General features: G+C 43.1%; 1 protein-coding gene across 1 annotated transcript in view; it reads right to left on the bottom strand.

The window, feature by feature from the left end:
• Positions 1-2114: 2114 nt before the first annotated feature.
• Positions 2115-22646, bottom strand: part of LOC124119128 (F-box/WD repeat-containing protein 7-like) — a 133175-nt gene continuing 112643 nt past the window's right edge. Inside the window, exon 22 of the mRNA XM_046481542.2 lies at positions 2115-4736. Within this exon, the coding sequence (XP_046337498.2) occupies positions 4641-4736 (96 nt within the window). The 3' untranslated portion in view covers positions 2115-4640. The remainder of the gene's footprint in view (positions 4737-22646) is intronic.

The raw sequence follows: 22646 nt of genomic DNA, 5'->3' as shown, positions 1-22646 counted from the left end.
TCATCTGATGACTGTCTGCAAAATCTAATTTAATGTACAATGCCAGGCCAATACATTTTCTTGCTTTATAATCTAATCCCTTGATATTGCTAAAAGTGAATAATGAAACATAAGCTTAAAAGAAAGAGTATTTTAAAACAACACATATATTTTTGGGGGATGAAATCAAAACTATCTTCATATTTAATATACTTCCTAAATAGCATCCTGAATAATCAGAATATGTTTATAATCACTAATTTCTTTGACTTGAGTCAATGAGCCTAAAAAATCAGCATGCTTAAACCAGATCAGACCATTGCAGGATCAGATCACCCATGCAAAGTTTCATCTTCATTGACTTTGTGGTTCCAGATGAGGATTTTGGTAAGGTAGTCACAATTTTATGGATAACAACTTCTTTAATACTGTAAAAAGTGACGTTTCGGTATAGATCCTTATACCGTTGTCAAGACTACTTGACAACGGTATAAGGATCTATACCGAAATATAACTTTTTACAGTATTAAAGAAGTTGTTATCCATAAAATTGTGTCTACCTTGTCATCCGTCAACTTCTAAGTAACGCCTATCAAACAATTTAATTTGAGGATTTTGGTGTGTGAAACAGTGGTCTGACTGGAGGATGACAACGTAATGGCTATGACATCGTTCAACATAGAAACAATGATCAGAAAACAACTTAACAGGCAACCGTACAACTATATGAACATCTCTTGGCAAAAGCCACACAAGTTTATGATGAAGAAAAAGATAAATAAAATCGCATAAGAAATGTTTCAAATACAAATGACGACCATCAGAATGGTTCCTGCAAACTACTGCATTATTCCAACCACAGTACACCATCAATTTCATCTTCACAAGTGTTTTTTCCCCAGCAAACTTGTAACACAACTCTAACAATTCTCATAAAAAAAATAAGGAGAAAAGACAAATTGTTCAAGAGGCTAATTACTATTCGATCAGCATTGCAGTTTCTCAATGGCCTCAGAATCTCTTCTGTGAGGAATATAGTTTATAAAACATTACAACAAAAAAAACATGATAAAATCTTCATTATAATAGGACACATTCTTAATATGACATTGTGATTGCAAACTGAACACTGTTTTTCAGACACAAGATAGTTTGTGTTCCAGTGAATATAGATATACACTACACATGATGACCTGTGAAGATCCAGGGTAGAATAGGTCTTCAGCAACCCATGCTTGTCGTAAAAGGCGACTATGCTCGTCGTAATAGGCGACTAACGGGATCGGGTGGTCAGATACGCTGACTTGGTTGATGCTTGTCATCGATCACAGATGCTCATGATGTCAATCACTGGTTTGTCTGTTCCAGACTCGATTATTTACAGACCACCGTCATATAGCTGGAATATTGCTGATTGCGGCGTTAAACAACAAACAAACAAACAAACAAACAAAACACTACACATGGTAAACAACAAGTGTCGACCTACATACTACCAGGTAGAGGAAACATACATGGAATGATGTAAATAATACCAGCAGGAGGAATTCTCCACCCAATGTATCCTCCATCAGTGCATGATTCTCTGTTTGGTTCCATGATGCTTTTTGGCAGTACATTTTTCATTTATTTAATGAGCGACCCCCAAAAATCAGTGTGGCATCATTTTTAATGCTGCCAACAGTAAATAACATTTTGATCATAAAAATAATCTTGAAACATTTGTCATCAACAGAAATGCTGAACTGAAACACTGATTCAGAGAATATTATAATAAATAAAATTCGAAACTCTGATGTCAAATTCAAGTTATTATATAAAGGGCTAGTACCAGTGAGACCAGACCTTTTCTTCCATCTACTGACCCAATACATGTCAAAGTTCACAAAACAATTCCTTTGAAACAATTTCATTACCATATTCGACGTAATAAGCGCCCCGCTCTAATAAGCGCCTGCAGCGATATTTGCTAATATATTAGCTAGTAAACAATCCCTATTAGCACCCCTTCTGATTGATCAATGTACACAAGACTTATTTATTCGCGTATAATACGCACTCGTGTGTTATATGCACCATTAATTATGGGTAATTAAATCCTGGAAAAATATATCTGTCGTATATAAACATTTCAGGCTGTCAGCATAAACCACGAAATTTATCTTTCAACTCTGATTTTTCACCTAAATAATATTCCAATAAGAGCCCCCTATTTCTAATTTTGAGAGCGACCTGGGCGCTTATTACGCTGATTACGGTATATACATTTTGACATACTGACCAAATTTATCAGTAATAAAATCCATAATCCAAAAAAATAAACAAGGTCCGACATTTGGAGAATGGTCTATGTTTTTGAGACAACCTCATGTTAATTCGTCAATTTGGCATTCATCGATCATTATTAGGGTGGTGTGGTAGCTAAGAGGTTAAAGCGTTCACTCATAGCACTGAAGACCCAGGTTTGATTCCCCACATTGGTACAATGTATCAAGCCAATTTCTGGTGTCCCCTGCCGTGATGTTGCCAGAATATTGCCAAAATCGGTGTAAAAATAATGCTCACTTTTTAGATCAGTATTAAGTTAAAATTTCAATAAATAATGTTGTAGCATGCTTTCATATAGGTAACACATGTAAGCAAAGATTCATTTTCAGGGCAGTATATAACTGCGACAATCAGCATCAGCATCAGCATCATAAACAAGGGTATCGGTAAACATAACATATGTATATGGAAGAATATGGGATAAAATATCAAACACAGCATAGTATTGCAAGGTAATATCACAGCAGCTTAGATGTTCTCACTTCAAAACAATATATATATCTGACATTGTATTGTGTCCATGGACGGAAACAGCAGTACACATGAAGCTGATCATGATCATTGATTGCCATAGTAGAAGTTTGGTTTGTAATAACAAGCAGTTGTATGGATGTCAGTACGTTTCCAGCTGGGTAGGACATGGTTATACGTGAAGAGACCTGTGAAGATCCGGGTTAGATTTGGTCTTCAGCAACCCATGCTTGCCTTAAAAGGCGACTATGCTTGTCGTAAGAGGCGACTAGCTGGATTGGGTGGTCAGGCTCACTGACTTGGTTGATGCATGTCATCGTATCCCAATTGCGTGGATCGATGCTCATGATGTCAATTACTGGATTGTCTGGTTTAGACATTACTTTTTACAGACCGCCGTCTTAGCTGGAATATTACCAAAAAGTCTTTGAACGAATAAGGATTCAATCCTGTCTCCAAATTGTCTTCTGTACAAACTGCTTTTTAGTACATGAACCACCTGGTGACACCGCCCTGTGGACACAGACACTCACCAGATCCAAAATCAAGGTTCCTTCATCAACACTACTTCCATGAAAAGTTAGAAACTAAAAGTACAAGTATAAAATATCTTAACTTTGCTTATTGAGGAAACAAGATGATATATAAAACTACTACAGGTAATCAGAATTGCATAGAATATAAGTACAGTTTGTAAAGTAGAAAACTACTTGTTCCTAGAGTCAGATAGACAGGTAAGGAGGTACAGTGGACCCTCATTAATCTGCAACCTCTGTTGCTATACAATATTGTAAGAGTATTGTCTGAGTTTTTCAGACGAATGCAGTAGAACTTATTGACACTTTTATTGAACTTTACTATTTCATCAAGTCAGATTCGGGAGTAATGAGGTTCCACAGTATATTGCTATATTCTATGATGTAAACTTATCTAATCTCGATACCTACTGTCAAGTCTTGTTAATCCGACCATCGTTAATTCGACAATCAGCTTTATCCGACACTAATGATGGGAACCGATTAACTCAGTGCTATTTAGTCTTGTTAATACAACAGTTTTGCAGACTCCGACATACCTAATTTACAACGAAAAACTGAAATCACTCATTATTGAGTCAGTTAATCCAACACAGTGATCAACTTAAACCGTGGTCATCTGCCCGCGTGTACACAGCCTGTGTTTTGATGTGAGATGAGTCGGCTGGTAGCTGCATATTACAACTGCTGCAGAGATAAACTTGCTAAACAATAAACAATTAATGCTTTAAATAAACAAAACAGGATTAAACACATGCTTAGATTACCTCGATCTCATTAAAATCAGATTCCTTATTCTCGCAACCGGTAAGGATATCCCATTACAGGTCACGTCAGAACGACCTTTCGCAAACTTTGATCAACTTATGAAATGACTAAGTTGACATTAGCCACTAAGAAAGCAGCTTTTGGAGCATTGCGGCACTAGTTCCAACTGGTGACTTCCATTCCAGACTATGCTTTTAAAAATATTTTGAATCAGTCATACAGCTCATAATAGTAGTTTTGTGTTAAGCTTAGAGATTGTGTAGTCGTGTAGTTGTCCGGTTTACGATCACGAACATTGACACTACTTCATTTTGTTTATCTGACATACTCATTAATCTGACATAATCATAAGTAACCGACCATGTCGGATTAACAGGACCTGAGTGTGTTACGTTGTGTCATGGCTTTTGTTCAGAAACAGTTGGTCATTTGTTGTAGCTACGGGACCATCTCCATGTAGATTTCTGTTGCATTGAGATCATCTCCATGTAGCTCTTTCTAGTCTGCAGCATGGACGCTATCTCCATGTAGCTCTGTCTGTAGCACGTGCCAGATACTTCAAGCAGACTTCTTGAGAGATCCTTTGGGCAGCACGAAGTCCCAGATTCGAATGGTGCCGTCATCACTGCAGGTGACAGCCCTCTCATCAGACACCTGCAACCCAGAGTAAGACATATAATAATAATAATCATCATCATCATCATCATCATCATAATCATCATCATCATAATAATAATAGGCTATTCATATTGTGCATATTTCTACACCACTCAGGGGCATGCTCAAAGCGCTATTATTACCCCAGTCACTGGATCACTCAACAATCATTCTCAGCTCCCTGGGGAGTATACAACCAAAGCTGCCTGTTAGTCGCTAGAAGGTTAACAACCACATTGCCATCTCATCCTACTGGGTACCCTTCACTGCTGGGTTAACAGAGGCACATTTCGGACAAAGTCACTCGCCCAAGGAGACGCCACATGTGTTGCATGTGCTGCAGTGTGGGGCAGGACCAAGGCCCTAGAAACTCCCAGGACCCAAGCTGCCGAAACATGGTCACCCATCCAAGGACTCTCTGCGACCAACGTTGCTTAACTTCACCTGATTTGTGACCTGTGCACTGTGCGCTGTGCACAGGACCACATGCCACCACATATACACACACAGGTGTCTTAAACATGTGTTATATTTAACCATTACATTAAGGCTGTCTTAAACACGTAGCATATCTAACACATCAACAGGTTGTCTTAAAGATTTGTGTGCAATATGGAATATTGATTCCTTGGCCTTTCTGGTTCCTTCAGCGATAGGCATTGTTGAAGAATGGATGAACTTCTTATTAAATTGGATAACATGATTTGTAATATTGACAGACAGTATAATATAAAGGACTGGGTTACTTCCAATGTAAATTTTCATCTGTTAACTGGATAGGGGATTATTTGGAAATGGATTCATCAAAAAATGAAAAACGTTTTTTTCAATATGCATAAAACATTTTTTTTTAAATTGATTGAGCCAAAGAAAAATGAATAGACAACAGACAGTTCACATTCAATTTGACACTCTTGCAAAGTGGATAAAACCATCTGCAATTTGATGGAGCTCTTCAAAAATGTATAGAACAATATTTAAGATGAATAAAAATGCTTGCAGAAAGCATATAACAGTTGTAATCTAAACAGAACTACTTGTAACTGGAAAAGAGTTGCATCACTTGCAAAATGTAGGCATTTTCAATACTGATTAAACAGCTTCTGCCTACCAGGCAGCTTAGGCTGTATACTCCCCAGGGAGTTGAGAATGCATTACTGAATGATCCCACCTTGAATGGTAAAGAGCCCTCAGGTTTTTAAGTAAAACATGTAAGACAGATGTAAAATAGTAGTAGCTTATGGTTGTATTTCTTTGTCTGTCTGTGATATCGGGTGTGCACTGCATGCCTACACTGAAGGAGACATGAACATTGAATACCTAGATTGAGGTGTTAGTGTTCCAGCTATATGACTGCAGCCTGTAAGTAATTGAGTCTGGACCAGACAATCCAGTGATTGATACATGTATTATGAGTAATGATCCATGCAGTAGTAGTAGAGTAGCAGTAGCAGCAGTGGTAGTAGTAGCAGCAGCTGCAGTAGTAGCTTATAGTAATAGCAGCTGCAGTATTAGTAGTATCAGCAGCTGCAGTAGTAGCAGCAGAGTAGTAGTTGTAGTGGTAGTAGTAGTAGTAGTAGTGAAATTGGGTTTAATGTCGCATTCAAGATTATTGCACTTATATAGCGACGTACATGCACGTGTGGGTGTGGCTGCTTGTACTAGTCCGGAATGATGCTGATTTATAGTGCTAGCTCACTGAGATATACCATGCCGCAGTTTAACATGAATACCCCACTCAGACACAGTATACTGACACCGAGCCGACCAGTCCTTGTTTTAGCCACTAATGCCGAGCGCCAGACAGGGTAACAACAAGTATCATCTTTTAATGTCTTTTGGTATGACGTGGCCAGGAATCAAACCCCGGACCTTCCGCTCTCTGGGCAGTAGTAGTAGTAGTATCAGCAGCTGCAGTAGTAGTAGTAGTAGTAGTAGTAGTAGTAGTAGTAGTAGTAGTAGTAGTAGCAGTAGTAGTAGTAGTAGTAGTAGTATAATTCATAATTTTTAAACATCCCTTCTCATTAAGATGTTCAGCTACAATGATGCCCCTATATATGCCGTGTAAAGGGCTGACATAGATCCCCAGACATTGATTATCTCCGTACATAATCCACAAACACTGTTTTGTTTGAAGTATACACTTGTGTTGTCGGCACCCCTTGTGTTGTGTTCTCACTATCCAGGTGACGGACGCAATCCCCCATAGCTTGTACCAGTCTCTGTGTTGAGAATAATGGGACACCAAGCTATCAACTTTGCTGCAACCTTTTCCTCCCGTTTCAAAGACACATGGTCACAGTTAATTACTTTTTTCCCAATGTAGAGTACGTATTCATTACAAGATTGCATCATATGGGTTCGCAGTATGAAACAACATGAACGTAACATCCATATATGTATTTGCACACAGTCATCTGACACAACACATTCTCTTTTCTTGTAATCTTCCACTACGCATACAGAAACATGTAACACAGACAACAACACCTTTTCTTTTGAAGTGTGAGATGTTTTCTTAAATTGTGGTCCTGGAAGACATGATTTCGTTCCTTTCCCCCCCTTCCCCTCCTTCTGTCTCCCCTTCCCCTCGTTCTGTCCCCCCTTCCCCTCGTTCTGTCCCCCCCCTGTACACCTGAACTGCAAGCCGACACCCTCACAGATGGCTTGTCATGTTGAGCGCAAACAACAGGCACAGATTACATGGCTGACAAGCAATGTGAAAAACAGTTCAAGCTTCAAATGACATCCATATTTATCTACAATGATACATTTCACATGTCTATACTACTGATGTCAGGAGCATGGTGGGAGATTGCAGTGCAAACAGGGCAGGCTGGGAATTAAACCAACCAGGACCCTGCGCCCAGGAGATCTTGGCGCTGTGACTGTCGCCACAAGGGATCTTGGCACTGTGACTGTCGCAACAAGGGATCTTGGCGCTGTGACTGTCGTCACAAGGGATCTTGGCTCTGTGACTGTCGCCACAAGAGATCTTGGCTCTGTGACTGTCGCCACAAGAGATCTTGGCGCTGTGACTGTCGCCACAAGGGATCTTACTGCTGTGACTGTCGCCATAAGGGATCTTGGCGCTGTGACTGGTGCCACAAGAGATCTTGGCACTGTGACTGTTGCCACAAGAGATCTTGGCACTGTGACTGTCGCCACAAGAGATCTTGGCGCTGTGACTCTTGCCACAAGAGATCTTGGCGCTGTGACTGTAGCCACAAGAGATCTTGGCACTGTTACTGTCACCACAAGAGATCTTGGAGCTGTGACTGTCGCCACAAGAGATCTTGGCCCTGTGAATGTTGTAAGTCAAAGTCAAAGAGAGGCAAGGGATAAAACTGTTGACTCCTACTGTGGCAACAAGGTTTGATACTCCTACTGTGGCATCATGATTTGATACTCCTACTGTGGCATCATGATTTGATCCTCCTACTGTGGCATCATGATTTGACACTCCTTCTGTGGCATCATGATTTGATACTCCTACTGTGGCATCATGATTTGATACTCCTACTGTGGCATCATGATTTGATACTCCTACTGTGGCATCATGATTTGATCCTCCTACTGTGGCATCATGATTTGATACTCCTACTGTGGCATCATGATTGATACTCCTACTGTGGCATCATGATTTGATACTCCTACTGTGGCATCATGGTTTGATGCTTCTATTGTGGCATCATGATTTGATACTCCTACTGTGGCATCATGATTTGATACTCTACTCTGGCATCATGATTTGATGCTTCTATTGTGGCATAATAATTTCATATTCCTATAATGACACCTGCAATTCTGTGAACTGATCCCTGTTCCAAAGATGTATCTTAGCACAATGATTATTGTAGCCATGTAAAAGTATGGTGAGTGAGTGAGTATGGTTTTACGCAGCTTTTAGCAATATTCCATCAATATCACGGCGGGGGACACCAGAAATGGGCTTCACACATTGTACCCATGTCAGGAATTGAACCAGGGTCTTCGGCGTGACGCGCGAGTGCTTTAACCACTAGGCTACCCGACCGCTTTGTAAAGTAGTGGTAGTCAGAGTGCTATTTAAAGATCGCCTTGAGGGACAGAGACCACTTCACGAAGTAGCAGGTCAACTATCCATGTCTGTTCCCATTCAGAAACCATTCTGCCCACCCAATACCCACTTTGCACTTCAAGGTCAACCCTAAGGTTACTGCCCAGGAAGCAAGGTGACAATAACAGAAACATGATCTGTATCTGGACACACCATAGGGACTAGGTGAAACCGGGGTGTGTATATTGACTCGGGCTGAGTGTCCAGCGAGATGACAGATGCAGGATGGGAGGGAGACTATGTACAGTGTATGCTGGAGTGGGGATTACGCGGAAGCACTTGACACACTGATCCATGGTCCCCACACCACTATAATCCTATACATCTGATGTGAGGACACACTGTATCCTGGGATGGTGTCACCTGTCACCTTCAGTTTCCATTCATGAAAATCTGTTTGTGTATCCTAAATAAACATTGTGCATACTTGATCCAGCAAGAGGTTTGCCTGTTGATGGTAGGTCAACCACTAAACATGCCGGTTTCAACACAACTATATCATTTACTGACTCACAGTACAGGTGATTCCATTTTGACAATGTCTGTAAAATATACAAAGTCAATGCTAGAGAATAACGGGTTTGTCTGCCAAAACAGATTTCATTGGGCATAAAAGGAAAAATAGTGCGGAAAATGATATGAATGGATCCCCCGAAAATCACTGAAAACTCACAATATATTGTTCTGGTAATGATGTAATATAGAAAATCGTATTTCCGTTGGTTGCTTTATTTATTTATTTGGTTCCGTCTAAAGAAGTACCCGAATCTTTTAATGCCTAAATCACCATGGCAATGAGTCATAATGAAAATCAGCATTAATCGATTGATGAAATATAAAGGGACTAAAAACAAGGAATAATGAGGAATATAAGCATGTCATCAACTCTTTTCTGAGACTTTTTCATTGAAATATAAGCGACAAAAACCATTTCCATAATCATAAGAAATCTCCACCAAAAGCAGAGTCGATTGTACGACTCCGATCATATCATAAACAAGTTTATGTTTATGAATCACTATGCGATAGTGATGATACCATGGGGTGGGGTGGGGAGTGGGTGGAAGGGTGAAATAATGTATCTGTCTTGGACTCATGGTATATGTAACATAAGTCATGGTCTCATGAGCCCATATCAAATAAAGGATGTGATATCCTATCCATGGCCAAAACATAATGAAACGTCATGATTTTTTGGATTTCAAAACACCAGTATGTTTCTTTAGGATCAAATTATGTCAGTAGACCAGGGACCAGTAGACCAGGGAAGGACAAATCTTATAAACTGCAGCCTTCCAGGGTCTATTAATAAGTGCTTTTTGTCTTTTCAGGGAGAGTCATGAATATTTTTTACAAGGACATGGGGAGGGTCATCCAAACATTTGACAAACATTAGGGGAGGGTAATTATTTTCAGTACATTAGTGCAACAAAAAACCCTGCCCCACCCCCCCTCCCTAATAAATGACCAGTCCCTGATTAGTCCCAAACTGGGTCAGTTCCTTGTGAAATTAGGGTATGCACCAACTAGACTGATATACATAACACAATCTGAGCTTACAGACCAATAAAGCAGGTTCTGAATGATTTGAATCAAATTTGCAAGGATTGCCATTGTGGCCTGGGGATACTCCCCTTTAATTCACTGAAGTAATTTGCATTATATCTGACACTTAAATCAGCTTAAAGAGCGAACAAGGCCATATAACCATAGCAAAGCATGCCCCCAATGATACAAAAACATCATTATCCTTGATTAATAAATAACCAGAATGATCGTGTATCTCTCCTAGTTCGTTGCTATTGGTTCTCCCATGACTCCCCTTCAGAAGGAGCTCCTCACCGATAACATTGAGTGGTCCCCCCAGAGATAAGGGGTTTGTACAACTGTAGCAAATGGTGTGTAGCCAGCTTTGTTTATCATGATATAAATCTGTTGTATGTGGGACAAGGGGTTTTATTGAGGCTCGCTACTCCGATGCCGCTGATAGCTGACTGGGAGCCTTATCATTACCCAGCCTGATCAACTGACTAATATCTCATATCAACAGTACTCGGGTCTTGCTCCCACACATATCATCTTTAGCACTACCGGTGGGACACATAGGCGGTCTGGGAAGATCAGAAACTTTTAATTACCCAATCTACTTTTAAATATGTCATATAAACAAGGATTTACAGACCATGGTTTCTGAAACATTCAACATATTTTCTACTCAAGACATGCTGTTATGATATGTTTGAGATGTAGAAAGCCATCATAGCAGCAACCCATGATTGTCTTAAGAGTCTTGGTTCATCCTGATTATGTTTCTAAGTTTGTCAGCGCTGTGCCCATGCTTCTGCTCCTGTGCCAGAATTGGTCTTCAGCAACTCATGATTGTCGTAAGAGTCTTGGTTCATCCTGATTATGTTTCTTAGTTTGTCAGCGCTGTGCTAGAATTGGTCTTCAGCAACCCATGATTGTCGTAAGGGTCTCGGTTCATCCTGATTATGTTTCTAAGTTTGTCAGCGCTGTGCTAGAATTGGTCTTCAGCAACCCATGATTTTAGTAAGGGTCTCGGTTCATCCTGATTATGTTTCTAAGTTTGTCAGCGCTGTGCCCATGCTTCTGCTTCTGTGCTAGAATTGGTCTTCAGCAACCCATGATTGTCGTTAGAGTCTTGGACTTGGATCGATGCTCATGATATCAATCAGTCTGGTCCAGACCCGATTATTTACAGACCGCCGTCATATAGCTGGAATATTGCTGAGTGCGGCGTAAGACAACAAACCAACCAACCAATGACATGGATGACATGCCTGACATACTGTTCAGACAGGCACAAGCCAAACTAACTCACTTATCTTTTCTATTTGTTTGTTTGTTTGTTGTTTAATGTTGCACTCAGAAATATTCCACTATTCCAGCAGTCTTTTGGTTTGTTTGTTTGTTTTTTAATGCCGCATTCAAAAATATTCCAGCGACATGAAGGTGGTCTGTAAATAATCAAGTCTGGACCAGACATCATGAGCATCGATCTATGCAATTGGGATCGATGACATGCATCAGCCAAGTCAGCAAGTCTCACCACCCGATCCTGTTAGTCGCCTCCTAGGACATGCAGAGTTGCCTTTAATCAAGCAGTCATTAAACAAATGAGTCTGAACTAGACAATCCAGTGATTGATATCATGAACATCATTCTACGATTTGGAATACGATGACAGGCATCAACCGAGTTAGCAAGCCTGACCACCCGATCCTATTAGTTGCCTCTTACAACAAGCATAGTCGCATTTTACAACAAGCATGGGTTGCTGAAGACCTTAGTCTAACCATGTGTCCCACTGATGACAAGCAATATTTGCTGAAGCATAGCCCGGATCTTCATGTGACCTCTTCTAAGTGGATACACATATTCTTTGAACATGATAAGAGTAGCTATCCATAAATATATATGCACATGTATTAAAGAGATACTTTTGTTGTTCCAGAAGCATGGTCGGCTTCTTCCATGCTGTGTTATAACTGAAAAAGTGGAGTTCAACAAACTCAGTCACTACTTCGTGTTAAAACTCTCTGCCATTCTGGAGGAAACAAAGATATTAGCATGGCTAGACATCATCTATAAGGGCTGAAGCTTCCTGAGGCAATTTTACAACAATCACACGGGACACCAATAATGGTCAGCAGCTTACATCCCAGTGGAGACTGAACCCAACCTCCCCATGACAAGCATATACACCATCTACTGGGCTGCCTGTAAACTGCAACCATTAGACTGACATTTAGTCCCAGAAATTGAGTTATCTTATTTACGAAATACATATCTACAAAATAAGAGAAATATAATCCAAATGGAGCCCAGAACACTACCTAATTACAGATAGAGCTGAGGCAATCTAGACTTGCCAAATCATTCTAGACTTGAGTTGGACTCCTCTTTTAATTTGTTCTCTCAGGTCTGGGAGACAGATTTGCAAACTTCTGCGTAGATATTCTCCCTCATTGAGAAACGAAAACTCTTCTCAAGTGAGTGAGTTAAAGTGAGTGGGTTAAAGTGAATGAGTTAAAGTGAGTGAGTAAAAGTCATGTGGACAGTATTTCAGCCATATTGTGTTTTGTGTGTGAAAAAGTGTGGCACTTGGTTGAAAGAATTTTCATTGTTTGTTTGAAAACAGAAATGCTTTCATGCCAGGTGCTGGGTGTAAGTGTTCTGGCACACACGAACACGTTCTGTACGAGCATATTATTTACAGATGGCATTCACTGCAAGCAGGTGCGGTAATCTGTTGTCAGTGAATGACTCTGCAAAAGCGTAAATATGTGCTAATGTGTGTGCACGTGCATGCATGTACAAGTGCACATGCTTGTGGGAGTTATTTGCAGCTGGTGGTTGTGTGTAGCAGGTGCAAGAAATCATTTAGCGGTGGCACGTGTAGATGTCGACATGTTGCTGCCTGACAGGTCCCCCACCACACACACCACAACTACGTACACATCACAGAGGGGCGGACCTCATTAGCTGCAGATGTCTCATTGTATATCTCACAGTCGCCCGATACAGTAGCGCCAAATAAGCATTTTCTTTCAAAGATTATCTGTTAATAATCATACAAAATATTGTTATCTACCACATGGCATGTGTACTTAATCACATACAATAAGAAATGTGGAGCCTTATGACAGTTGGATTTTTCTTGAGTTGGTGATATGTATTTGGAATATTGCAACATTTTTATTTCCCTATTTTTTATATTTCCAAAGCAACCCTGATAATTAAATTATGTAATCAAGTGGTGATGATTTCCTTTTGACATAAAGCATGATTATGAATGTGCTTAATGAGCACACACAAGCACGTTGCATTACTTGGAACCAACCGATTACTTGGACTCCTCACGCAAGCACCTTGTATTACTTAATTGGCACCAATCCATTACTTGAACTCCTTACACAAGCACCCTGCATTACTTGCCACCATCCCAATGTTTGGACTCCTTACACAAGCACCTTGCATTACTTGGCACTAACCCATTACTTGAACTCCTTACATAAGCACCTTGCATTACTTGGCATCAACCCATTACTTGGACTCTTTACACAAGCACCTTGCATAACTAGGCACCATCCCCATGTTTGGACTCCTTACACAAGCACCTTGCATTACTTGGCACCATCCCCATGTTTGGACTCCTCACACAAGCACCTTGTATCACTTGGCACCAACCAATTACTTGGACTCCTCACACAAGCATGTTGCATTACTTGGCACCAATCCATTACTTGAACTCCTTACACAAGCACCTTGCATTACTTGGCACCAACCCATTACTTGGACTCCTTACACAAGCATCTTGCATTGCTTGGCACCAATCATTTCTTGGACTCCTTACACAAGCACCTTGCATTACTTGGCACCAACCAATTACTTGGACTCCTCACACAAGCATGTTGCATTACTTGGCACCAACCCATTACTTGGACTCCTCACACAAGCACCTCGCATTACTTGGCACTAACCCCATGTTTGGACTCCTTACACAAGCACCTTGCATTACTTGGCACCAACCCCATGTTTGGACTCCTCACACAAGCACCTCGCATTACTTGGCACCAACCCCATGTTTGGACTCCTCACACAAGCACCTTGCATTACTTGGCACCAACCCCATGTTTGGACTCCTCACACAAGCACCTTGCATTACTTGGCACCAACCCCATGTTTGGACTCCTCACACAAGCACCTTGCATTACTTGGCACCAACCCCATGTTTGGACTCCTCACACAATCAAAGTACATTACTGACTCCTGATCATGATTTGGAAATAAATGATAAATTGCATATTTAGAAATAAGCAGAACTTTTTAAGTATAGATGCAAAAAAATACGGAACAACAGAGTTTAATAAAGTATGCATAACACACTCTGACTCCTACTTAAAGCAAAGTTCAAGACATGGGAGCAAGTTCTGTTTACATGTAACATACAAGGGGTAACCTTCGATTTTTCTGTGTTTTCAAAAGAATGAATCAAATGTTCATGCAGCGTTGGACATGTCTGTGTGTTATAATGTTGTTTTATGCGACAGTTAGCAATAAGCAGTTATATCATGGTGCCATGTAATTAATTAAATCTGGACGAGACAAACCATTGGTTGATGTCATGAGCAACATCCATCTGAGCACAATCACATGAAGCCTGTCAACCAGGTTCATGAGGTCAACTCTCTTGACATGCAATGTCATTCACCTGATGAAGGAGCAAAAAGTAGCTCTGAAACGTTGTGACAACTAATGACATGTGCCCTTAAACCAACTAATGACATGTGCCCTTAAACCAACTAATGACATGTGCCCTTAAACCAACTAATGACATGTGCCCTTAAACCAACTAATGACATGTGCCCTAACCCAACTAATGACATGTGCCCTTAAACCAACTAATGACATGTGCCCTAACCCAACTAATGACATGTGCCCTTAAACCAACTAATGACATGTGCCCTTAAACCAACTAATGACATGTGCCCTTAAACCAACTAATGACATGTGCCCTTAAACCTGCTAATGGCATGTGCCCTTAAACCAACTAATGACATGTGCCCTTAAACCAACTAATGACATGTGCCCTTAAACCAACTAATGACATGTGCCCTAACCCAACTAATGACATGTGCCCTTAAACCAACTAATGACATGTGCCCTTAAACCAACTAATGACATGTGCCCTTAAACCAACTAATGACATGTGCCCTTAAACCAACTAATGACATGTGCCCTTAAACCAACTAATGACGTGCCCTTAAACCAACTAATGACATGTGCCCTTAAACCAACTAATGACATGTGCCCCAAACAGGAAGTTGCCATCCATAAAAAGTGCCATGTATTAAAGGTTACTGACGAACAATTCTAACCTGGAATATTCACAAGGTTGAAGTTTTGGGGGCATTTTGGTGGTCATCTCTCTGTGCTTCATAGCTGCCAAGTTTCCCAAATTACATTTAGTATTTTCTTATGATCTTCTGGTCACTAACACTAACAGTATGTGCAAGCCAGGGCATAAAAAGAACAGAAGTCAGTATTTGACAAATACATGATCAATTATTTTTGCAAAGCTAAATATTTGAATATGTGTGATTTGCTATCAGTTTACACCATGTCATAATCTCTACTCAAAACAACTATTTTAGTCGATTGCTGTCGGAAGTGGAAGAACATAGATTTGTGATGGCTAACTATTTGAGTCCACAGGTACTCATCGACTCTCATTAAGACTTAATGAACTTGCCTGGCCTCTTGTGTGGAGGAGATACAGAAATACCCTGGTGTGAAGCGGAGGATGGAACTTCATGGTGAGAATATCCCCAGTTCACTCATAAACACATTCTTTAATAACACACTGTTTGGTTTCCAATGGTCATGTTTGCGTACACCGAGTTGTCAGGGACGAGTCTATTGATTGGTGTGACGATGCCGCTTTAATGTCACATCAAAACAGAAAGCCATGACTTATGAGTCACCACGAGGACATGTTTTCTCAATATTGAAATGATACACTTGTCAATACTTTTGATTTGATTAATTGCTTTAGCTATATTTACATCTACAGGTTTAAGAACGACATAACCCTCATCTTGGCAGTATCTATTAAACCAACTTATGACATGTGCCCCAAACAGGAAGTTGTGATCTAATAGTGTAAACCAAATAGTGACATGTGCCCCAAACCAACAAATGACATGTGCCCCAAACAGGAAGTTGTGATCTAATAGTGTAAACCAAATAGTGACATGTGCCCCAAACCAACAAATGACATGTGCCCCAAACAGGAAGTTGTGATCTAATAGTGTAAACCAATAGTGACATATTCCCCAAACCAACAAATGACATGTGCCCCAAACAGGAAGTTGTGATCTAATAGTGTAAACCTAATAGTGACATGTGCCCCAAACCAACAAATGACATGTGCCCCAAACAGGAAGTTGTGATCTAATAGTGTAAACCAAATAGTGACATGTGCCCCAAACCAACAAATGACATGTGCCCCAAACAGGAAGTTGTGATCTAATAGTGTAAACCAAATAATGACATGTGCCCCCAAAACAACTAATGACATGTTCCCCAAACAGGAAGTTGTGTTCCAATAGTGTAAACCAACTACCGACATGTGCCCCAAACAGGAAGTTGTCATCAGCACCAGTGGAGATGCAGTTCTTAAGGAAACATCAGAACCCCATATATTCCATTAGACAAAAAAAACCCTTTCATTTGCTGTATGTATACAGTATAGCACCATACTCAGCAATATTCAAGCAATATGAGAGTAACCTGTACAAAATCAAGTCTGGACAAGTCATTGATTATGGGGAACGATCCACACAGTGGATATAAATTCATACCAGCAGCCTAAAGAACAAAGACATGAGGCTTCATTCATCTCAGACGGTCCAGTACCTCAAGTCATGACACATTTCTGTGAGAGATTAAGTCAATGTTGCAGGGTTGAAGATTCAGGAATGCACAAAAAATAATTTGAACAAAACGTTCAGGGTTTACAGAAAGAGCATTTTAACCATTCCTGAGGTTTGAGTATGAGATAAGTCATTAATTAGAAATTTCTATTTATAAACCCGAATACAGTTAATCAATGCAAACGATAGAAGGTGATATTTAATGCATGATCAGCTGTTTTACATGACGTATCAGGTGAGCTATACATGTCAGGGAATTGTCCCATTAGCTAGTTGACATGTGGTGAGTGGAATCTTGTTTTACATGACGTATCAGGTGAGCTATACATGTCAGGGAATTGTCCCATTACCTAGTTGACATGTGGTGAGTGGAATCTGGTTTTACATGACGTATTAGGTGAGCTAGACATGTCAGGGAATTGTCCCATTAGCTAGTTGACATGTGGTGAGTGGAATCTGGTTTTACATGAGGTATTAGGTGAGCTAGACATGTCAGGGAATTGTCCCATTAGCTAGTTGACATGTGGTGAGTGGAATATGGTTTTACATGAGGTATTAGGTGAGCTAGACATGTCAGGGAATTGTCCCATTAGCTAGTTGACATGTGGTTAGTGGAATCTGGTTTTACATGAGGTATCAGGTGAGCTATACATGTCAGGGAATTGTCCCATTAGCTAGTTGACATGTGGTGAGTGGAATCTGGTTTTACATGACGTATCAGGTGAGCTATACATGTCAGGGAATTGTCCCATTAGCTATTTGACATGTGGTGAGTGGAATCTGGTTTTACATGACGTATTAGGTGAGCTATACATGTCAGGGAATTGTCCCATTAGCTAGTTGACATGTGGTGAGTGGAATCTGGTTTTACATGACGTATTAGGTGAGCTAGACATGTCAGGGAATTGTCCCATTAGCTAGTTGACATGTGGTGAGTGGAATCTGGTTTTACATGAGGTATTAGGTGAGCTAGACACGTCAAGGAATCTTGTAACATAATCCGTCTGTCAAGTAGAGAGTGGATTATTGTTTCACATTGGGTATAAGGTAGGGCTGGGACAAGTCCAAATGTACTACCCGGGTACCCACCCCACCACTACCCGACCCTACCGGGGTTAGCGCTGTTGGTCTCAAGAAATAGGTACAAATGTCCCATTGGGAATAGTTTGACCGTAGCCGTGGTATTTAGATACTCGTAAAAAACGATCTGGTCATGCATATACTGAAGTTGACTGGAGTTTTATGTCTATTCAAACATATAAAGTCAGAAGGAATGCATACATAGAATGAAATGCGGACATTAGTCACTTATAGTGTAACCGTGGAAGTTCTAGATATATTTTTGCCATTAAACAATATTTCACGTGACTAATCACGGGCCCAGGTAGTCATGTAGGTACTCAGGAACCACCAGACCCGAGTACCCAAGTTACCCGTCCCTGCCCTAGTATAAGGTGAGCTAAACAAGTCCCGGTATCCTGCCCCGTGAGCTAAGTACTTGGTTGCGGGTTCAACATAAAGATTGATGTGAAGAATTACGTATCCTCAAGTGAATGACAGGAAATGAGAGCCAACAAGTGTTCACTGATAACTCTCTCATACATTCGTTCATCTTGCTCTAAATCCAACTGTAATCTAAACATGTGCGATGTTCTCTAATCTTTAATCTGTGCATTTACAAAAACAAGTTCAGTTTTGCACAATTACAGTATCTTCCAGATAGAGTGAGTAATAAAGTATGGCGTATGTATCACCAACACAGGCTGGGATGACGAGGCAGTCAGGTAAAGATGATGGCACATTACAGGTGGGTAAGGGAATGAGTAACAGAGGGTAGGTGGGTGGGGTGGGATGACTGGGCGTGGTGGGGTGTGAAAATAGACAGCAGTTGGAGGGTAGGGTTGGATTGCTGATTACAGGTTGTAATGGGTTGGTGGAGGTGATGAACAGACCGCAGGTGTTTTGGGGGTTGAGAAACAGGCTGTACCACAGGTGATATTGCCATGAGAAACAGGCTGTACCACAGGTGGTTATAGGATGAAAAACAGGGGGTACCACAGGCGAATGAGGGGTTGAGAAATGGAAGGGGGGTACCACAGGTGATATTGACATGAGAAACAGGGGTAGCACAGGTGAATAGGGGATGAGAAACAGGGTAGCACAGGTGAATAGGGGAATGAGAAACTGGGGTACCACAGGCTAATAAGGGGATGAGAAATGGGAGGGGGGTACCACAGGTGATATTGATATGAGAAACAGGGGTAGCACAGGTGAATAGAGGATGAGAAACAGGGTAGCACAGGTGAATAGGGGAATGAGAAACTGGGGGTACCACAGGTGAATAAGGGGATGAGAAATGGGAGGGGGGTACCGCAGGTGATATTGACACGAGAAACAGGGTAGCACAGGTGAATAGGGGATGAGAAACCAGGGATACCACAGGTGAATATTGAGATGAGAAATAGGGTAGCACAGGTGAATAGGGGAATTAGAAACTGGGGGTACCACAGGTGAATAGGGGATGAGAAACCAGGGATACCACAGGTGAATATTGAGATGAGAAACAGGATTGGTGAAGATGCTGCGGCAGATCACAGGTGGTTTAATATGGGGATGAGAAACAGGGGGGAACACAGGTGAATATTGGCACAAGAAATGGGATACCACAGGTGGTTGTAGGGATGAGAAACAAGGTACCACAGGGGAATTAGGGGGATGAGAAATGGGAGCGGGATGTAGGGATATCACAGGGATTATTGCCATGAGAAACGGGTAGCACAGGTGAATAAGGGGATGAGAAACCGGGCTGGTGGAGATGATACAGCAGACTAAAGGTGGTTATGGGCATGAGAAACGGTACCACAGGTGGTTATGGGCATGAGAAACAGTTCCACAGGTGGTTATGGGCATGAGAAACAGGGCTCCACAGGTGGTTATGGGCATGAGAAACAGGGCTCCACAGGTGGTTATGGGCATGAGAAACAGGGCTCCACAGGTGGTTATGGGTTTGAGAAATGGTCCCACAGGTGGTTATGGGCATGAGAAACAGTTCCACAGGTGGTTATGGCCATGAGAAACAGGGCTCCACAGGTGGTTATGGGTTTGAGAAATGGTCCCACAGGTGGTTATGGGCATGAGAAACAGTTCCACAGGTGGTTATGGGCATGAGAAACAGGGCTCCACAGATGGTTATGGGGATGAGAAACAGGGTTCCACAGATGGTTATGGGGATGAGAAACAGGGTTCCACAGATGGTTATGGGGATGAGAAACAGGGTTCCACAGATGGTTGTGGGCATGAGCGGGCTCTGTGTTGGTGGTGAGTGGGCTGTGTGTGGGTGGTGAGTGGGTTGTGTGTGGATGGTGTCTGGGTTGTGTGTGGGTGGTGAGTGGGCTGGCTGTGGATGGTGAGTGGGCTGTGTGTGGGTGGTGAGCGGGCTGTGTGTGGGTGGTGGGCAGGCTGTGTGTGGGTGGTGAGCGGGCTGTGTGTGGGTGGTGAGTGGGCTGTGTGTGGGTGGTGAGCGGGCTGTGTATGGGTGGTGAGTGGGTTGTGTGTGGATGGTGAGTGGGCTGTGAGTGGGCTGTGTGTGGGTTGTGTGTGGATGGTGTCTGGGTTGTGTGTGGGTGGTGAGTGGGCTGGCTGTGGGTGGTAAGTGGGCTGGCTGTGTGTGGTGAATGGGCTGTGTGTGGGTGGTGAGCGGGCTGTGTGTGGGTGGTGAGTGGGCTGTGAGTGGGCTGTGTGTGGGTGGTGAGCGGGCTGTGTATGGGTGGTGAGTGGGCTGTGATTGGGCTGTGTGTCGGTGGTGAGTGGGCTGTGAGTGGGCTGTGTGTGGGTGGTGAGCGGGTTGTGTGTGGATGGTGAGTGGGCTGTGAGCGGGCTGTGTGTGGGTGGTGAGTGGGATGTGTGTGGATGGTGAGCAGGCTGTGTGTGGATGGTGAGTGGGCTGTGAGCGGGCTGTGTGTGGGTGGTGAGTGGGTTGTGTGTGGATGGTGTCTGGGTTGTGTGTGGTTGGTGAGTGGGCTGGCTGTGTGTGGTGAGCGGGCTGTGTGTGGGTGGTGAGCGGGCTGGCTGTGGGTGGTGAGTGGGCTTGCTGTGGGTGGTGAGTGGGCTTGCTGTGGGTGGTGAGCGGGCTGTGTGTGGGTGGTGAATGGGCTGTGTGTGGGTGGTGAGTGGGTTGTGTGTGGATGGTGTCTGGGTTGTGTGTGGGTGGTGAGTGGGCTTGCTGTGGGTGGTGAGCGGGCTGTGTGTGGGTGGTGAGTGGGCTGTGTGTGGGTGGTGAGTGGGCTGGCTATGGGTGGTGAGTGGGCTGTGTGTGGGTGGTGAGCGGTCTGTGTATGGGTGGTGAGTGGGTTGTGTGTGGATGGTGAGTGGGCTGTGAGTGGGCTGTGTGTGGGTGGTGAGTGGGTTGTGTGTGGATGGTGTCTGGGTTGTGTGTGGGTGGTGAGTGGGCTGGCTGTGGGTGGTAAGTGGGCTGGCTGTGAGTGGTGAATAGGCTGTGTGTGGGTGGTGAGCGGGCTGTGTGCAGGTGGTGAGTGGGCTGTGAGTGGGCTGTGTGTGTGTGGTGAGTGGGCTGTGAGTAGGCTGTGTGTGGGTGGTGAGCGGGCTGTGTATGGGTGGTGAGTGGGCTGTGAGTGGGCTGTGTGTCGGTGGTGAGTGGGCTGTGAGTGGGTTGTGTGTGGGTGGTGAGTGGGCTGGCTGTGGGTGGTGAGCGGGCTGTGTGTTGGTGGTGAGCGGGCTGGCTGTGGGTGGTGAGTGGGCTGGTGTGGGTGGTGAGTGGGCTTGCTGTGGCTGGTGAGCGGTCTGTGTGTGGGTGGTGAGTGGGCTGTGTGTGGGTGGTGAGCGGGCTGTGTGTGGGTGGTGAGTGGGCTTGCTGCGGCTGGTGAGCGGTCTGTGTGTGGGTGGTGAGCGGGCTGTGTGTGGGTGGTGAGCGGGCTGTGTGTGGATGGTGTCTGGGTTGTGTGTGGGTGGTGAGTGGGCTGGCTGTGGGTGGTGAGCGGGCTTTGTGTGGGTGGTGAGCGGGCTGGCTGTGGGTGGTCAGTGGGCTGTGTGTGGGTGGTGAGTGGGCTGTGTGTGGGTGGTGAGCGGTCTGTGTATGGGTGGTGAGTGGGTTGTGTGTGGATGGTGAGTGGGCTGTGAGTGGGCTGTGTGTGGGTGGTGAGTGGGTGGTGTGTGGATGGTATCTGGGTTGTGTGTGGGTCGTGAGCGGGCTGTGGGTGTCTGGTGAGCGGGCTGTGTGTGGGTGGTGAGCGGGCTGTGTGTGGGTGGTGAGCGGGCTGTGTGTGGGTGGTGAGCAGGCTGTGTGTGGGTGGTGAGCGGGCTGTGTGTGTCTGGTGAGCGGGCTGTGTGTGG

The sequence above is a fragment of the Haliotis rufescens genome, unplaced genomic scaffold (genome assembly GCF_023055435.1).
Source record: "Haliotis rufescens isolate VD_foot unplaced genomic scaffold, xgHalRufe1.0.p SCAF_3, whole genome shotgun sequence".
NCBI classification, from domain to species: Eukaryota; Metazoa; Mollusca; class Gastropoda; order Lepetellida; family Haliotidae; genus Haliotis; species Haliotis rufescens.
This window is presented reverse-complemented; position numbering and strand designations above follow the sequence as displayed.